The sequence below is a fragment of the Anomaloglossus baeobatrachus genome, chromosome 10 (assembly GCF_048569485.1).
Source record: "Anomaloglossus baeobatrachus isolate aAnoBae1 chromosome 10, aAnoBae1.hap1, whole genome shotgun sequence".
NCBI lineage: Eukaryota > Metazoa > Chordata > Amphibia > Anura > Aromobatidae > Anomaloglossus > Anomaloglossus baeobatrachus.
This window is the reverse complement of record NC_134362.1, coordinates 157,307,799-157,327,011: the sequence shown is the minus strand read 5'-3', so window position 1 is coordinate 157,327,011 and position 19,213 is coordinate 157,307,799. Positions and strand designations below refer to the sequence as shown.

Genomic DNA, 19,213 nt, shown 5'->3' with positions numbered 1-19,213 from the left:
CATTTAAAAAGGACATAAAAACCCACATCTGGTACTTAGGTCTTAAAATCAGGTAAATACAACCCAAGAAGAACACCACATAATAAAATGCATTGTATTATTACACAAAAAACTAAGCCAAAATGCAGAAAGTGTGTGAACAATTAAGTACACCCTTACTGCTTTCATAAGATCTCAGAGGGTAACAAAGCGCTGATGTTAGTGGACTGTGATCATCAAGCGGACTACGGTGCCTGCTGGCCACGTGTTTTTGAGACCCCTGGATTACACACACACACACACACATAATATATATATATATATATATATATATATATATATATATATATATATATATATATATATATATATATATATATATATATATATATATATATATATATATATATATATATATATATATATATAAAGAGAATTTTGTTTACTTACCGTAAATTCTTTTTCTTATAGTTCCGTATTGGGAGACCCAGACATTGGGTGTATAGCTTCTGCCTCCGGAGGACACACAAAGTGCTACACTAAAAAGTGTAGCTCCTCCCTCTGAGCCTATACATCCCCTGGAGAACCAGATCTAGCCAGTTTAGTGCAAAAGCTGAAGGAGAATAGCCACCCACAAGTAAAGACAGAGCAAGAACCGGAACAACCGGAGACTCTGTCCACGACAACAGCCGGTGATAACACGCGGAACAAGAAACTGCCAACAGGCAACAGGGAGGGTGCTGGGTCTCCCAATACGGAACTATAAGAAAAAGAATTTACGGTAAGTAAACAAAATTCTCTTTCTTTATCGTTCCTATGGGAGACCCAGACATTGGGACGTCTCAAAGCTGTCCCTGGGTGGGAATAAACAGAAAAACTGAGAAGTAGGCAGAGCCTAACTTCACAAATGGGCGACAGCCGCCTGAAGGATGCGTCTGCCCAAGCTCGCATCTGCCGAAGCATGAGCATGCACTTGGTAGTGCTTTGAAAAGGTATGCAGGCTAGTCCAAGTGGCAGCCTGACAGACTTGCTGAGCCGTAGCCTGGTGCCTGAAAGCCCAAGAGGCACCGACAGCTCTGGTCGAGTGTGCCTTGATCCCCGGCGGGGGAGGCACCTGAGTACACTGGTAGGCATCGGAAATGGTGGACCTGATCCAACGGGCTAAGGTCGGCTTAGAAGCAGAGAGGCCCTTACGCCGACCTGTGGTTAGCACAAAAAGAGACGTGCACCGCCTAAGAGCAGCGGTGCGAGACACATAGATCCGGAGCGCCCGCACCAGATCCAGGGTATGCAACGCTTTTTCAAAGCGATGAACAGGAGCCGGACAAAAGGAAGGCAGGGAAATGTCCTGGTTAAGGTGGAAAGGAGAAACCACCTGTGAGGCAAATCCCGGGATATGAAGATGAATTATGACTCCAGTCATAGTCCCTCATCACTCCCTGGCAGTGCCCCCTCCCTTCTTTTCTCAGTGTTCCACTTACACCTCCATGGCCATGTCCTGTGATATGGAAATGAGGTGGTGTGGGAACAATGGACACAGGATGACTCCCTGCCGTCACCCTGTAACAAGAGCTGTATCTCATTAGCAAGGCTATGGAAATAGCCAGACAGAACGACTCCAGTAAAAAATGGTTCATATCTCGCAAGCCATATTTCCGATAAATATGGCAACCATAAAAATGGTGTCTCCGCATGTGGACGATGCCGGCACCCCCTTTTTATGGGAGCAGGACATTGGGAAATGCCCCAGGCGTGATATCAGCCAATGGGGAACTGGCAGACAGGTCATGAGTCCCCTCGTTCTGTAGCTAAATTCATAACTGTCACAATGAGAGCGTTGGCGTCCGCCTACGACGCTCCCAGGCAAAGTTATGGCCCATATTCCATGTTGGGATATTGTCCATAACTCAAGCCAGGGGTGGAGCAGTGCTCCCTGTGAGGTCACGAAGGTAGGAGGGGACCTGGATTTGGCCAGGTTGATAACCCTACTTCGGCCATTTTCCAGTGGTCTTTTCGCTGGGGGCACGTGTAGGAAACATCTGTGGGAAGGATCCTAGAAACCTGGGTACAGCGCCCCCCTGTGGCCAGACGCAACAAGGTAACTGCTGGAACTGTGTATGCCTGTTTGTAACCCATGCTTTGATTGTAACTGTACTCTGACATATGTATATTCTGTAGATTCCCTATTGTATATATTGTAGTTTCTAGTGTGCTTTAGGCTGATTAAATTATATAATTAATCTTGGGCTGTTCTGTTATCTCGATCTTGAATCCCACGTCTGTGTGTTCGGCTAATAGTTACCGTGAAGCGGTTGGTGGCAGCGAGTTTGTGCCAAGGATTATTGTGGGGAGGCCAGTGAGATTCGGGGAGATATTATATATTCCGCCCGCGGAGGTCGGGGGAATATATACCCTACTCTCACCGGGGACCCTTCAATAATCGGCATAAGTAGTATAGCGGCCTCCTTGCTTATTGTCGGGCAATTCCATAATTGGCCTGACTATAAGAGGGGCGCTAGAGAGCGCGTCACGTGCTCTGTCTGTCGGTCGGGAGGTATAAAGGAGGGGTGACCCCACTTGTTACCCCCCGATTGTGACGTACTGGTAGCCAGCGCGGGGGATTTCTGAGTGACCCCCCCGGTGGTTTGTGACATATTGGTGGCATAGCGGTGGGATCGAGATAATAGTGTGTGTGAGTGTGAGACCCATACTCCCAGACACTAAAGACTGCCTGCAGCAGCTGTGGCTGCTGGGGTCTTCAGACTAGCTCAACACTAGAGTGTCAGAGTGCAGATACTGTAAGGTGTGTGGAGGCATCAGGTGTCAGTTCTGTGTCAGTGACCAAAAGTCTGCAAGAATGGCTGATGGCACCAGGAGCAGAGCTATGCAACTGGCCAATGCTAAGGCAGGAGCCGAAGAGAGGGAGGACGGTGCTGTGGACAGCAATGAGGAGGTTGCCCACGAGTCCTCCAGGAGCTCGACGCCAGAAAACCGTTCTGCCGAGGACATTGCGCAACCTGGCACTGCTGGACAAGATGAGGAGGAGCTCACCCAAGGTTCCTCAACGAGCCAGATGCCAGCCCTCCGCTCTGAAAGGGACAGTGAATCGCCTAGCTCTGCAGCGTGCCGCAGATCACCACGTGCCATTCCACCGAGCCTGGGAGGCTCGGATAGCCTTCTTCAAATGGCTATGGCCCTTCTCCAGGCTGGAGACCAGAAGGGCTACAAGGAACTCCTGGCAGAGCGCAGGGCAGAGCGGCACGCATAGCGTGAGGCTGCGGAGCGAGAGCGGCAGGCAGCGCGTGAAGAGCGAGAGCGACAGGCAGACCGTGACTACCAGCTGCAGCTAGCTCAGCTCCGGCCCTCATCAGCCACATGTGACCTTCGAGACACCAAACTTCCAAAGGTCCGTGTTGAGGACTTCCCAGTGCTGGAGAAGGATGGAGACTTGGACTCTTTCTTGACTGCTTTTGAACGGACTTGCTTGCAGCACCATCTGGACAAGGACCAGTGGGCCAAATACCTGACCCCCCGTTTAAGGGGTAAGGCCCTGGATGTCCTTGGGGACTTGCCTGCTGAGGCAGATCAGGGCTACGACACCATCAAGCGGGCCCTGATCCAACAGTACAACCTCACCCCGGAGTCCTACCGCAAGAAGTTCCGGAGCCTACAGAAGGGACCAAAGGACTCCTGGGCTGACCACCGGCGGGCACTTGCCCGAGCTGCCGACCACTGGACCCAAGGCCTGCAGCTTTCCACCGGACCGGAGATCCTGGACTTGTTCATCACGGAGCAACTCTTGTGGAACTGCCCTGAGGATCTCCGCCAGTTCATCCGAGACCAGAAGCCAAAGGGGTCCACGGCTACAGCTGCCCTTGCCGATGACTACACCAACAACCGGGCCCCTGAGGCCAGGAGAGCGGCCACCAGCAGCACCTGGAGAGGGGGTAAGATGAATTCTGCGACTGCCCCACCTGCCCCTAGACTGCAGGGGGTGTCCCCCTCAACTCCCCTCTCCAGGCCCGTGGCGGAACCAAGACGGTGCCACCAGTGCAACCTACCTGGACACTTCAAGGCCATGTGCCCTCAGCGTCCCAAGGCCCCGGCTCCGTCCCCGTCCCAAGGGCCGCCCAAGGTGTATTGTGTGGGTGGGGGTGGTGGTAGGTCCCTGGACAGCTTCCAACCTGTCACCGTCGGCCGGTCTGTGACCATAGGACTGCGAGACAGCGCCTCGGAGGTGACTCTGGTGCGGCCTGAGATGGTGTCCCCCCAAGACTTGATCCCTGGAAAAACCCTCGCTGTCTCCGGGATTGGAGGCACTGACCCGGCGCTGCCTGTTGCTGACATTTATGTGGACTGGGGCGCAGGGCGAGGGGTGAGGGAGGTGGGGGTAACTGATCGGATCCCTGCAAACGTGCTACTTGGGACAGATTTGGGGCAGATAACCTCCCAGTTTGGGCCCCAACCGAGGGCTGAACCTTCAGCCAGTACTGACATGCCTCCGGACAATGTTAATGTGTTATCTATGAATGATGTAAGGGAGGAGGGAGTGAACTCTGATATTTCTGCTTGCATAGACACCATAGACACACACACAGCTGCAGCTGTGACAGGGGAGGGGGTCAGAGAAAGGTGTGACGATGCCTCTACAAGTAATCAGCCTGTGAGCTGGGATCTGTTGCCCTCTGCAGGGATAAGCAGAGAGCAGGGTGCTGCAGGGGGAGGACCAGTGTGTGGGGTGGGGGCTACCACAGCAAATGTGGGGTCCCCAGAGATTTCACAGCGGGGTTCTGTTGCTGCAGGAGGGGAACAGGCAGGTGAGATTGGGGCCGGTCCAGGAGCGGAAGTGCTCCCAGGTAAGATCTCGGTGCATGGTTCCCCCACAACCGGGGTGTCAGGAAGCCAGGTAGGTCTGCCTGAACCGGCGACTTGGTCAGGAACGGAGGAGGAGCAGGCACGACCCACGGTCGCAGCGGCTGTGGCCGCTGTCACCCGCAGTGGGAGTGCTGGAAGCCAAGGGGCCTCCCGGAGGTCCGATAGCTCTTCCCCTTCTGACCAAGTGGCAGCCGAGTCAGGTGGAGGCCAGGACACAGGTCCCGGGGTACTGACTGAAGATGTGACAGTCTCGTCGATTCTGGCCACATCTAGTCAGGGGTTTCAGGCAGCGTTAGAAGCTGACGACAGCCTGAAAGCTCTTAAGGAGCAGGCGGCACAGCCTCCCTCGGACTCGGACCCGGAGCGAGTGGTCTGGGACCAAGGACGGCTGTACCGGGCCACGGTCCAGCAGGGTTCACCGGAGGCGTGGCCCAGGGACCGACAGTTGGTGGTACCCTATCCGTTCCGGACGGAGTTGTTGCGGATCGCACATGAGATTCCGATGGCCGGACACCTAGGGATCGCTAAGACCAAGGCCAGGTTAAACCAGCATTTCTACTGGCCAAAAATGGGGGCCGATGTGGCTGCCTACTGCCGTTCGTGTGAAACCTGTCAGAGAGTGGGGAAGGCGGGGCCACGCCCCAAAGCCCCACTGGTATCTCTGCCCATCATCGATGAGCCTTTCAGGAGGGTGGCTGTGGATCTGGTCGGCCCGCTGGCCATCCCCAGCAGCTCCGGGAAACGCTTCATACTGACGGTAGTGGACTATGCCACCCGGTACCCAGAAGCAGTGGCCTTGTCGTCCATTCGGGCTGACAAGGTGGCCACCGCATTGCTGGAGATTTTCTCCCGAGTGGGTTTTCCCCAGGAAATGCTCACTGACCGGGGGACCCAATTCATGTCCCAGCTGATGGAGGCCCTCTGTAAGCAAGTCCAGGTGCGACATCTGGTGGCCAGCCCGTACCATCCACAGACTAATGGCCTGTGCGAGCGGTTCAATGGCACCTTAAAGCAGATGCTTAAGATGTTGGTCGACTCCCATGGGCGTGACTGGGAGCGGTATCTCCCACACCTGTTATTTGCTTACCGGGAGGTTCCACAGGCCTCAACAGGATTCTCACCGTTTGAGCTCCTGTACGGGCGACGTGTGCGGGGCCCCCTGGCTCTGGTGAAAGAGGCTTGGGGAGGGGATTTGGACACCCCTGGAGTGTCGGTTATCGAGTATGTCATGCGCTTCCGGGACAAAATGCAGGCCTTGACGCAACTGGTACACGACAATATGGCTCAAGCCCAGGCCGATCAGAAGCGTTGGTACGACCAGAACGCTTGTGAGAGGACCTACCAAGTGGGTCAAAAGGTGTGGGTACTGATCCCCGTACCACAGGACAAGCTTCAGGCAGCCTGGGAAGGCCCATACCTCGTGTACCAGCAGCTCAACCCTGTAACGTACCTGGTCACCCTGGACCCTGCCCGTGGAAGGCGGAAGCCCTTCCATGTGAACATGATGAAGGCACATCATGAGCGGGAGGCATGTGCGCTCCCCGTGTGCAACCTGCCCGAGGAGGGAGAAGCGGAAACCCTCTTGGATATGCTAGCCCAGGTTAGGGCAGGCGGATCCATTGAGGATGTGGAGGTTGGCCACCAGCTCTTGGAGGACCAACGGTCCCAGCTGTGGGCCACCCTACACCCCTTCCGGGGGTTGTTTACCAACCAGCCCGGAAGGACTGACTTGGCTGTCCATCACGTGGACACTGGGGATCATCCCCCGATCCGGCGTTCAGCATATCGGGTCTCCCTGGAGGTGCAGCAACACATGCGCCAGGAGATTGACGAGATGCTGAAGCTGGGGGTGATCCAGGCATCCAACAGCGCTTGGGCCTCACCTGTAGTCCTCGTCCCTAAGAAGGACCGAACCACTCGGTTCTGCGTGGACTACAGGGGGCTCAATGCGGTCACGGTCGCCGATGCGTACCCAATGCCACGCATCGATGACCTGCTCGATCAGTTGGCCGGGGCTCAGTACCTGACCATCATGGATCTGAGCCGGGGATATTGGCAGATCCCCCTGACTCGCAAGGCCAGGGAACGCTCTGCCTTTATTACCCCATTTGGACTGTACGAGTCCACGGTGATGCCATTCGGGATGAGGAATGCCCCTGCCACTTTCCAGCGGATGGTCAACACCCTGCTCAAGGGACTTGAAGGGTACGCGGCCGCGTACCTAGATGACATTGCCGTCTTCAGTCCCACCTGGGAGGACCACCTAGAGCATCTAGCACAGGTGCTCAGGCGGATCCACCGGGCAGGTTTGACCATCAAGCCGGGAAAGTGTCAGCTGGCCATGAGCGAGGTCCAGTACCTCGGTCACCGGGTAGGCGGGAGAACACTGAAGCCCGAGCCTGAGAAAGTGGAGGCCATCGCATCCTGGCCCACCCCCAGGACCAAGAAGCAGGTGATGTCCTTCTTGGGGACCGCCGGGTACTATAGGAGGTTTGTTCCATGCTATAGTAGCCTGGCAAAGCCCTTGACGGACCTCACCAAGAAGAAGCTGCCCTCTGCAGTCGATTGGACAATGGACTGCGAGACAGCCTTCCGGGCCCTAAAGGACGCCCTGTCCAGCCCGCCCGTGCTACAGGCAGCCGACTTCACGCGGCCGTTTGTAGTACAGACCGACGCCAGTGACTTCGGCCTCGGTGCGGTGCTCAGCCAGGTGGACTCTGCGAGCCAAGAGCACCCAGTCTTGTACCTGAGCAGGAAGCTGTTACCAAGGGAAGTTGCCTATTCCACGATGGAGAAGGAGTGCCTGGCCATAGTGTGGGCCCTGCAGCGTCTGCCACCCTATCTATACGGGCGCCACTTCATCGTGGAGACGGACCACAATCCCCTCAGCTGGTTGCACACCGTCTCTGGGACGAATGGGCGATTGTTGCGATGGAGCCTTGCGCTCCAGCAATACAACTTCACCATTCGCCACAAAAGGGGCCGTGACCACGGTAACGCAGACGGGCTGTCCCGACAAGGAGAGGTCGCGGACGGGCGCACGGGGGAACACCGGAGTGTGCTGCCCCCTAGCGCCCTCAAAAGGGGGGAGGTGTGAGGCAAATCCCGGGATATGAAGATGAATTATGACTCCAGTCATAGTCCCTCATCACTCCCTGGCAGTGCCCCCTCCCTTCTTTTCTCAGTGTTCCACTTACACCTCCATGGCCATGTCCTGTGATATGGAAATGAGGTGGTGTGGGAACAATGGACACAGGATGACTCCCTGCCGTCACCCTGTAACAAGAGCTGTATCTCATTAGCAAGGCTATGGAAATAGCCAGACAGAACGACTCCAGTAAAAAATGGTTCATATCTCGCAAGCCATATTTCCGATAAATATGGCAACCATAAAAATGGTGTCTCCGCATGTGGACGATGCCGGCACCCCCTTTTTATGGGAGCAGGACATTGGGAAATGCCCCAGGCGTGATATCAGCCAATGGGGAACTGGCAGACAGGTCATGAGTCCCCTCGTTCTGTAGCTAAATTCATAACTGTCACAATGAGAGCGTTGGCGTCCGCCTACGACGCTCCCAGGCAAAGTTATGGCCCATATTCCATGTTGGGATATTGTCCATAACTCAAGCCAGGGGTGGAGCAGTGCTCCCTGTGAGGTCACGAAGGTAGGAGGGGACCTGGATTTGGCCAGGTTGATAACCCTACTTCGGCCATTTTCCAGTGGTCTTTTCGCTGGGGGCACGTGTAGGAAACATCTGTGGGAAGGATCCTAGAAACCTGGGTACAGCGCCCCCCTGTGGCCAGACGCAACAAGGTAACTGCTGGAACTGTGTATGCCTGTTTGTAACCCATGCTTTGATTGTAACTGTACTCTGACATATGTATATTCTGTAGATTCCCTATTGTATATATTGTAGTTTCTAGTGTGCTTTAGGCTGATTAAATTATATAATTAATCTTGGGCTGTTCTGTTATCTCGATCTTGAATCCCACGTCTGTGTGTTCGGCTAATAGTTACCGTGAAGCGGTTGGTGGCAGCGAGTTTGTGCCAAGGATTATTGTGGGGAGGCCAGTGAGATTCGGGGAGATATTATATATTCCGCCCGCGGAGGTCGGGGGAATATATACCCTACTCTCACCGGGGACCCTTCAATAATCGGCATAAGTAGTATAGCGGCCTCCTTGCTTATTGTCGGGCAATTCCATAATTGGCCTGACTATAAGAGGGGCGCTAGAGAGCGCGTCACGTGCTCTGTCTGTCGGTCGGGAGGTATAAAGGAGGGGTGACCCCACTTGTTACCCCCCGATTGTGACGTACTGGTAGCCAGCGCGGGGGATTTCTGAGTGACCCCCCCGGTGGTTTGTGACACCACCTTAGGGAGAAAGTCCGGAGTCGGACGGAGAACCACCTTGTCTTGATGAAAAAACAAAAAAGGTGACTCCGAAGAGAGCGCAGCCAAATCAGAGACTCTCCTGAGGGAAGTTATGGCCACTAGAAAGACCACTTTCTGTGAAAGACGAAACAAAGAAACCTCCCTAAGAGGCTCAAAGGGGGGTTTCTGCAAGGCCGTGAAGACCAAATTGAGGTCCCAGGGATCCAAGGGCCGCCGGTAAGGCGGAATGATGTGAGACGCGCCCTGCATGAAGGTGCGCACTTGAGCCAGCCGGGCGATACGCCGCTGGAACAGTACTGACAGAGCCGAGACTTGTCCCTTGAGGGAATTGAGGGATAGTCCTAGCTGCAGACCGGACTGTAGAAAGGACAGAAGGGTCGGCAAGGAAAAAGGCCAAGGAGCATGGCCGGAAGAGCGACACCAGGACAGGAAAATTCTCCAAGTCCTGTGATAGATTTTGGCCGAGGAAGACTTCCGAGCCCGAGTCATAGTGGAGATGACTTCAGGAGGAATACCAGAAGCCGTCAAGATCCAGGACTCAAGAGCCACGCCGTCAATCTGAGAGCCGCAGAATTCTGGCGGAAAAACGGAACTTGTGAGAGAAGGTCTGGACGGTCCGGAAGATGCCACGGCACCTCTACGGACAGATGGAGCAGGTCTGGGTACCAAGCACGCCTGGGCCAGTCCGGAGCAATGAGGATGACCCGATGGCCCTCCATTCTGATCTTGCGCAGAACTCTGGGCAAGAGAGCTAGAGGGGGAAACACGTAGGGCAGACGAAACTGGGACCAGTCTTGAACCAGAGCGTCCGCTGCAAAGGCCTGAGGATCGTGGGAGCAAGCCACGTAAACCGGAACCTTGTTGTTGTGACGGGATGCCATTAGGTCCACTTCCGGAGTGCCCCACTTGCGGCAGATTGACTGAAACACTGCCGGATGCAGGGACCACTCGCCACTGTCCACCGTTTGACGGCTGAGATAATCTGCCTCCCAGTTTTCCACGCCTGGGATGTGGACTGCGGATATGGTGGACTTGGAGTCCTCCGTCCACTGAAGGATGCGTTGAACCTCCAACATTGCCAGGCGGCTGCGTGTCCCGCCTTGGTGATTGATGTAGGCAACCGCTGTCGCATTGTCTGACTGGACTCAGATGTGCTTGCCCGCCAACAGGTGGTGAAAGGCTAGGAGAGCTAGAAGCACAGCTCTGGTTTCCAGCACATTGATCGAGAGGGCTGACTCGGACGGAGTCCAAGTGCCCTGCGCTCGGTGGTGGAGACATACCGCTCCCCAGCCGGATAGACTGGCATCCGTGGTGAGGATCACCCAGGACGGGGCCAGGAAGGAGCGCCCCTGAGACAGAGAGAGGGGCCGAAGCCACCACTGAAGAGAGCTCTTGGTCTGTGGCGACAGAGCCACTAGCCTGTGCAAGGAGGAAGTCCGCTTGTCCCAACAGCAGAGAATGTCCAGCTGCAGAGGACGCAGATGGAACTGGGCAAAGGGAACAGCCTCCATTGACGCCACCATCTGACCCAGCACCTGCATTAGGTGCCTGATGGAATGACGGCGGGGCCTCAGCAGAGAGCGCACCGCCAGTTGGAGGGACTGCTGTTTGACTAAGGGCAGCTTCACAAGTGCCGGCAGAGTCTCGAACTGCATCCCTAGGTACGTGAGCCTCTGGGTCGGAGTCAGAGTGGATTTGGGCAGATTGACAAGCCACCCGAATTGGCCTAGAGTGGCGAGAGTGAGCGAGACACTCCGCTGACAGTCTGCGCTGGATGAAGCCTTGACTAGAAGGTCGTCCAGGTAAGGAATCACTGCCAACCCCTGGAGGTGAAGAACCGCAACCACTGCTGCCATGACCTTGGTGAATACTCGAGGGGCCGTGGCTAACCCGAAGGGGAGAGCCACGAATTGGAAATGTTCCTCTCCGATTGCAAAACGTAGCCAACGCTGGTGTGAAACTGCAATTGGCACATGCAGATAGGCATCTCTGATGTCGATGGATGCCAGGAAATCCCCTTGGGTCATTGAGGCAATGACTGATCGCAGAGACTCCATGCGAAAATGCCGCATCTGAACATGTTTGTTGAGAAGCTTGAGATCCAGGATGGGCCGGAAGGAACCGTCCTTTTTGGGGACTAGGAAGAGATTTGAGTAGAAACCTCTGAACCGTTCCCGGGCGGGAACCGGTACAATTACTCCGTTGGCCTGCAAGGATGCCACGGCCTGAGAGAAGGCGGCGGCCTTGGAGCAGGGGGGAGTTGACAGAAAAAATCTGTTTGGCGGGCTGGAAGAGAATTCTATCCTGTAGCCGTGGGAGATGATATCCCGCACCCACTGATCGGAGACGTGTTGAAACCAAACGTCGCCAAAGTGGGAGAGCCTGCCACCGACTAAGGACGTTGCTGGCGCGGACAGATAGTCAAGAGGAGGCTGCCTTAGTGGCAGCAGCTCCTGCGGTCTTCTGTGGACGCGCTTTTGTGCGCCAGCTGGATTTTTGGTCCTTGGCTGAGTTAGTGGACGAGGCCGAGGGCTTAGAGGACGACCAGTTGGAGGAACGAAAGGAACGAAACCTCGACTGTTTCCAACCCTGGACAGGTTTCCTGGTTTTGGTTTGTGGCATGTAAGTACTCTTCCCGCCAGTAGCCTCCTTAATAATTTCATCCAGCTGTTCACCGAACAGCCTGGACCCAGCAAAAGGGAGTCCAGCAAGGTACTTCTTTGAAGAAGCATCTGCCTTCCACTCTCGAAGCAACAAGATCCTGCGGATAGTGAGGGAATTAGCCGAAGCCACCGCAGTGCGGTGAGAAGCCTCCAGCATGGCAGACATGGCATAGGATGAAAAAGCTGAAGCTTGGGACGATAAGGCAACCATTTCGGGCATAGATTCCCTGGCGAGGGAATGCATCTCCTCTAGAGAAGCAGAGATGGCCTTGAGAGCCCACACTGCTGCAAAAGATGGGGAGAACGAGGCCCCTGCCGCCTCATATACAGATTTGGCCAGAAGGTCAACCTGGCGGTCTGTGGAATCCTTAAGAGAGGTGCCATCAGCCACTGATACAACGGTCCGGGCTGAGAGTCTAGACACCGGGGGGTCTACCTTTGGTGAATGAGCCCACTCCTTGACCACCTCAGGTGGAAAGGGAAAACGGTCATCAGAACCACGTTTTGGGAAGCGTTTGTCAGGACAGGCCCTGGGCTTGGTCACAGTGGCCTGAAAACTGGAGTGGTTAAAGAACACACTCCTTGTTCTCTTAGGCAAGGTAAACTGGTGCTTTTCTGCCAGAGAGGGTTGCTCCTCTGATACTGGCGGATTGAGGTCCAGTACAGAATTAATGGACGCAATCAAATCACTAACATCTGAGTCACTTTCGGACAGATCAATGGGGCAACATGGAGGTAGCCTCCGAGCCCCCAGTAAAGGCATCCTCCTCGTCCGGCGAGTCAGCTTCTGAAACAGAGCCGTGGGACGAGGAAGGAGAGGGAGCCCTGCGTCTCCTTTTAGGAGGACGGGGTCTAGGACCAGATGATGAATCCTCTGTGAGCTCCGCTGAGAGAGCCCTAGCAGCAGAGGCACCCTGTGAAGGGGGCTGATGCATGTTCAGCAAAGTCCAGGACAGCTGTCCCATGGAGTCGGCAAAAGACTGGGAGATTGACCTAGAGAAGGATTCTACCCAAGCCGGGGGTTCAGCCACAGGAGCCGGAGCAGCCGGAGAGACCACTGGGGGGGCGATTCCAGGCTGAGGCATTGTCAGGTTAGAGCAGGCATCACAATGTGGATAGGTGCTCGGATCAGGCAGCACGAGCTTACATGCAGTGCATACTGAATATAGCTTTGGAGCCTTGCTCCTCGTGTGAGACATGCTGCTGAAGTGGGGGCTCTTGCCAGAGTGACCCCCAGAGAGTATATACAAAGGCCCACAACCAGAGGTTGTGGCTTACCAGACCGCTGGAGCGGTGTTGTGTGCCCTCCAGATCCCAAAGCCCGGACCCCCAAGCACCTCAGCAGGGATGCTGCAGCCAGTGCTGATTGCAGAGAAAACGCTGATAAAATGGCGCCGGAGCGAGGAGAGGGGGCGGGGCCAACCCTGAGAGCGGGATCTGGAGGGCCAAAGAGACTTACAGGGGAGGAGACATGTACCCAGTGAGGAGTGTCTCTCCCCTGTGCAGAACGGCCGCTGGGCGGAGCCACACTGTCCCTCTGCATGAATGACATGCGAGGGCAGTGAAACCGAAAGTAGGCCTCCGGCGAAGCCGGGGCCTAAATTTGAGCGGTGCGGCCGGCGCGCAGGCACCATCGGCGCGGTTCTCAGGCGACAGCCAGAGAACCCGCCGGAAATGTCACAAAAAACACTCAGCACACTCTCCCCACATAATAAAAGTACAGGGACCCCCAGAACATAAACGTCTCAGGTACTTAGCTTGCTGAGACGCAGGGCCATGTCCCTGAGGATGAGTGCTCCGTCCAGCAGGATCCTGAAGGGCTGCGGATGGAGACCGGTCTCCTGCCAAGCATGGAGAACAGTGCTGGCTCCCACTTCAAGCCAGAGCCCGAGGGATGGTGAAGGAGCACGGCATGTAAGGCTCCAGCCTTGGAATCAACCTTAACAACACCGCCGACACAGTGGGGTGAGAAGGGACATGCCGGGGGTCCAGACTTGGACCCGGTTTTCTTCAAAATCTTTCCAAAAATGAAAAATCAGATGAGAATGCATGTGTGGATGTATGCCTCCTGAACACAAAGCAATGAACTGGCTAGATCTGGTTCTCCAGGGGGTGTATAGGCTCAGAGGGAGGAGCTACACTTTTTAGTGTAGTACTTTGTGTGTCCTCCGGAGGCAGAAGCTATACACCCAGTGTCTGGGTCTCCCATAGGAACCATAAAGAAATATATATATATATATATTTATTAAAGCATATTTTAATAGGGTGCATTTAGCTTGTCTCATAAGTGTAAATATAATTTGCATGCTTACGTAGCACACTAACATTACAGAGCACTATACAGACGTCATCACTGTCCCCACTGGGGTTCCCAATGTAAATTCCCCATGAGTGTCTTTGGATTGTGGGAGAAGCCCCGCCTTGTTACACATGTTCGGAGAATATGCCGGGGTAATCTCTCACCTTTGTAGCTGCCTCACCAGCTGATTCAATGCTTCCTGCAGAGGAGTCTGTTCTTCTGTATGTAATAGAAAAGCAGAATATTTCACAATTATCCTAAGGTTTTACCTTTTATTTGAGATGTGGAACATTCTAAACTCTTACATCAGCAACTATGGTATAACAGTATAAAAAGCATGTGCGGGGATTTACCAGGAATTCACTGCAGTCCATCTAGAGAGCTGTAACTTTGAGCAGAATTTTTCTTTTTCTTTTTTTTCGTTTTTAACAAAAAGGGCTAAATTATGGGGTGTCCCATCAGTGGCGTAACTTGAGTCCAATAGGTGCGGTGTAATATTTGGACCTTCCCCTCCGTGTTGGTCAGATGTATAAGCGTTCTAAATCCTATAAGGACATATGAATTGCCCGCCTCCCCCATTATGTAGTAATGTCCCCCTATCCTGGTAAATATGTCCCCCTATCCTGGTAAATATGTCCCCCTATCCTGGTATATATGTCCCACTATAATTTTTTAAAAAAAACATAATCATACTACTCACCTTTTCTTCGCTCCCCCAAGCTGGCAACTGACTTTGGTATGTAAGCGACAAAACGCATGAGGTTACTGCCATGCAGATATCAGCTGCAGCCTCTGACTGGCCGGCAGTTTGTATTGCTGTGCAGGAACGCGGTGAGTCTCTGCACAATACACTTCATTTGAATGTGTGTCCTCAGATGCACATCCAGGTGAAACGTGAGCCAGCAGACTTCCTCCATCACCAGGGATGTGACCGCAATCGTTATGCCCCGGTGTGCCATTGCACTTACCATCGGCAATTAGATCTAAACTATTAAAACTTAAAAATTATGGGGCTGTAGATATAACATCATGGACTCGCTGCATCCTTCAGAATGAGAAGAACTCAGCTTATTAACCCCTTAACGACCGCGGGCAGTAAAATTACGTCCTAAATGACATAATCTTACTGCCCGCGGTCCTCCGGCGGCAGCATGCCGCGATCGGCACACATCTCAGCTGATTTTCACAGCTGAGATGTGTGCCTGCTAGGCACGAGCAGAATCGTTATCTGCTCGTGCCGATTAACCCCTTATATGGCGCTGTCAATACATGACAGCGCCATTATAAGCGCGATTGCGGTAAGCATTTACTTACCACCCGAAACCGGAAGTCACGTGACGCGATCACGTGACTCCCGATAGTTGTCATGGTAGCACAGGGTCATGTGATGACTCCTGTACTACACATGACTTGGTTTCACTTTCGCTGTGCCCGGGGCACAGCAAAAGAGAAAGACAGCGTATCTGCTGTTTACAGCCTTGTGGCTGTGATCAGCAGATACTGCAGAGCGATCGGAATGTTGATCGCAATAGCCCCCTAGGGGGACTAGTAAAATAAAAAAAAAAAGTTAAAAAATAAGTTTTAAAAAATTAAAAAAAAACAAAAAAACCTAAAAGTTCAAATCACCCCCCATTCGCCCCATTGAAAATTAAAGGGTTAAAAAAATAAAAAATATACACACATTTGGTATCGCCGCGTTCAGAAACGCCCGATCTATCAAAATATAAAATCAATTAATCTGATCAGTAAACGGCGTAGCGGCAAAAAAATTCCAAACGCCAAAACGACTTTTTTTGTCGCCACAACTTTTGCGCAAAATGCAATAAGAGGCGATCAAAACGTAGCATCTGCGCAAAAATGGTACCGTTAAAAACGTCAGCTCGAGACGCAAAAAATAAGCCGTCATTGAGCCTAAGATCCCGAAAAATGAGAACGCTACGGGTCACGGAATATGGCGTAAAACGTGCGCCACTTTTTTCGGACAAACTTCCGATTTTTTTTTAACCCCTTATATAAAAGTAAACCTATACATGTTTGGTGTCTACGAACTCGCACTGACCTGAGGCATCACACCCACACATCAGTTTTACCATATAGTGAACACAGTGAATAAAATATCTCAAAAACCATAGTGCTATCGCACTTTTTTTGCTATTTTTCAGCATTTGGAATTTTTTTGCCATTTTCTAGTACACAATATGGTAAAACTGATGGTTTCATTTAAAAATACAGCTCGTTCCGCAAAAAATGAGCCCTCACATGACCATATTGACTGAAAAATAAAAAAGTTACGTCTCTCAGAAAAAGAATGGCGAAAAAAAAAAACGGAAAGCGAAAAATCGGCCGGTCGTGAAAGGGTTAAAGGAGCATCTTATCACAGAGGACAGAGGCTTATCTGTGGAATATGCAGCCAAGAGCAGAGAGGTTGATGACTGACATCCATGCCCATAAAAGATTGTAATCTGCAATTATGACAAAATAAATCCTGCAAGAGTTGGGGGAATTAAAAAAAAAAAGCCTGAAGGGTTTTCTTTACCTTCTGGTTTTGCTAATGAGGATTCTGGAACAGTCACGGCTGGTATATCAGCTCCATGTGCTGAATGGAGTTTGCGATCCTTATCCTTGTCACTTTCATGGGAGGATTTATCCTTTTTCTTTTTATCCTCCTAAAAATATGAAAAAACAAAAATACCCCATGTTTAGCTGAAAAGAAATGTCCTAATTAGTGTAGATACTGGGACACGTTATTACCAAGTGGTTTCAAGCTAAAAACAGACGTGTATGGAGGCCACAACAAGCCATTCACAAGCTCCACGTTTGTTCCATACGTTCACCAATCGGTCCACAGCCTCGGCTACACCATAAAGAGTCGTCACTGCTGCAGGATATGTCGGTATTCTATGTGTGATGGTGGAATATGGGGAGTTGTGTGCAATTTTGCGTAGGTTTCTATTTTAGGTGTGGTGCTCAGTCCATTCTGTGTATTCATTGTGTGTACATTGTTCTGTTTGCAGGTTAATCACCCCCTGCCAGGCTTTTGTCCCTACGTCTGGGGGAGGGGGCCTGGGATCCACCTAACCTCTCTACTTACCTAGGGGATTATTCATTCTGGCTGAGAAAGAGAAGAGAGAAGGAGTAAGATTGATCCTTTGTGGAAGAAGCTGATGCTCTCCAGAGAGACCTGGACATTTATCCCTCACAGGACTGTATCCATGTTTCTGGACTATTTTACCCTCTGTGTGGTGGATTATTTTATGGACCTTCTGATTTGCTTGGAATAAAGGATCTTTGGACTGTTCACTCATCTATAGCTCTGTTGATTGTGATATTGGAGAAGGACCCTGTGACACCACACGTTACTAAGCATGTACCAGTCACACAAAGAAATTACTTATGTTTAAAAACACATCCAGATTTTATTTCTTCCTTTTAAATAGCAGCAATAATTGACATAAATGTGTTAAGTCCTCAGATCTTACTAAACAAACCCCATCATGTCAGGAGTGTGTTGTGTTACGGAAATCGTGTGTTTCTATATAGATGAGGTTTTACATCCGTCTGTCTTTGCAGTTACTACCGTCTAATGTTCAGGACAACCTTAGACTCGCTGAAGTTACAGGTTATCCACTGAACGAATATTGGCTTCTTGTACTCCCCACTTCATCATGAATTAGGTATTCATGAAGTCAGATATTACCTGAACACCAGAGAAGTCATTTGGTGCTGTAATTTAGTCTATAACAAGAGAGGTTTGGATGAAAGATCCCCCAGCAGCTCAAGGGTACGGCTATGGTGGGTCAATGTGCTCCTTCATATGCCATAATCTGCTCCTAAGCTGGTGGGAGGAAACAGGTGTTCATTTTTTCTGATGTCATGGACCGTGGCATTCACATATGGGCCTTCAGCTTAGATTTACTGACAATATTTTCATTCTGTGAAATGGATCAAAAGAAGGGAATTTTGTTTACTTACCGTAAATTCCTTTTCTTCTAGCTCCAATTGGGAGACCCAGACAATTGGGTGTATAGGCTATGCCTCCGGAGGCCACACAAAGCACTACACTAAAAGTGTAAAGCCCCTCCCCTTCTGCCTATACACCCCCCGTGCTCACGGGCTCCTCAGTTTTGGTGCAAAAGCAGGAAGGAGGAAAAAATTATAAATTGGTTTAAAGTAAATTCAATCCGAAGGAATATCGGAGAACTGAAACCATTCAACATGAACAACATGTGTACACCAAAAACAGGGGCGGGTGCTGGGTCTCCCAATTGGAGCTAGAAGAAAAGGAATTTACGGTAAGTAAACAAAATTCCCTTCTTCTTTGTCGCTTCATTGGGAGACCCAGACAATTGGGACGTCCAAAAGCAGTCCCTGGGTGGGTAAATAATACCTCATAATAGAGCCGCAACCGGCTCCGTCCTACAGGTGGGCAACCGCCGCCTGAAGGACTCGTCTACCTAGGCTGGCATCTGCCGAAGCATAGGTATGCACCTGATAGTGTTTCGTGAAAGTGTGCAGGCTCGACCAGGTAGCCGCCTGACACACCTGCTGAGCCGTAGCCTGGTGCCGCAAAGCCCAGGACGCTCCCACGGCCCTGGTAGAATGGGCCTTCAGCCCTGAGGGAACCGGAAGCCCCGAGGAACGATAAGCCTCGAGAATTGGTTCCTTGATCCACCGAGCCAGGGTTGATTCGGAAGCTTGTATCACTTTACGCTGGCCAGCGACAAGGACAAAGAGTGAATCCGAGCGGCGCAGGGGCGCCGTACGAGAAATGTAGAATCTGAGTGCTCTCACCAGATCTAACAAGTGCAAATGCTTTTCACATTGGTGAACCGGATGAGGACAAAAAGAGGGTAAGGAGATATCCTGATTGAGATGAAAGGGGGATACCACCTTAGGGAGAAATTCCGGAACCGGACGCAGAACCACCTTGTCCTGGTGAAACACCAGGAAAGGGGCTTTGCACGACAACGCTGCTAGCTCAGACACTCTCCGAAGTGAAGTGA

At 52.1% G+C, this 19,213-nt stretch overlaps 1 protein-coding gene across 1 annotated transcript in view; it reads right to left on the bottom strand.

Annotated features, from left to right (window-relative positions):
- Nucleotides 1–19,213, bottom strand: part of BRD7 (bromodomain containing 7) — a 161,801-nt gene that overhangs the window by 129,403 nt on the left and 13,185 nt on the right. Inside the window, exons 3-4 of the mRNA XM_075325740.1 lie at nucleotides 16,747–16,876; nucleotides 14,375–14,429 (exon numbers count right to left, since the gene is read on the bottom strand). Of these exons, the coding sequence (XP_075181855.1) occupies nucleotides 14,375–14,429; nucleotides 16,747–16,876 (185 nt within the window). The remainder of the gene's footprint in view (nucleotides 1–14,374; nucleotides 14,430–16,746; nucleotides 16,877–19,213) is intronic.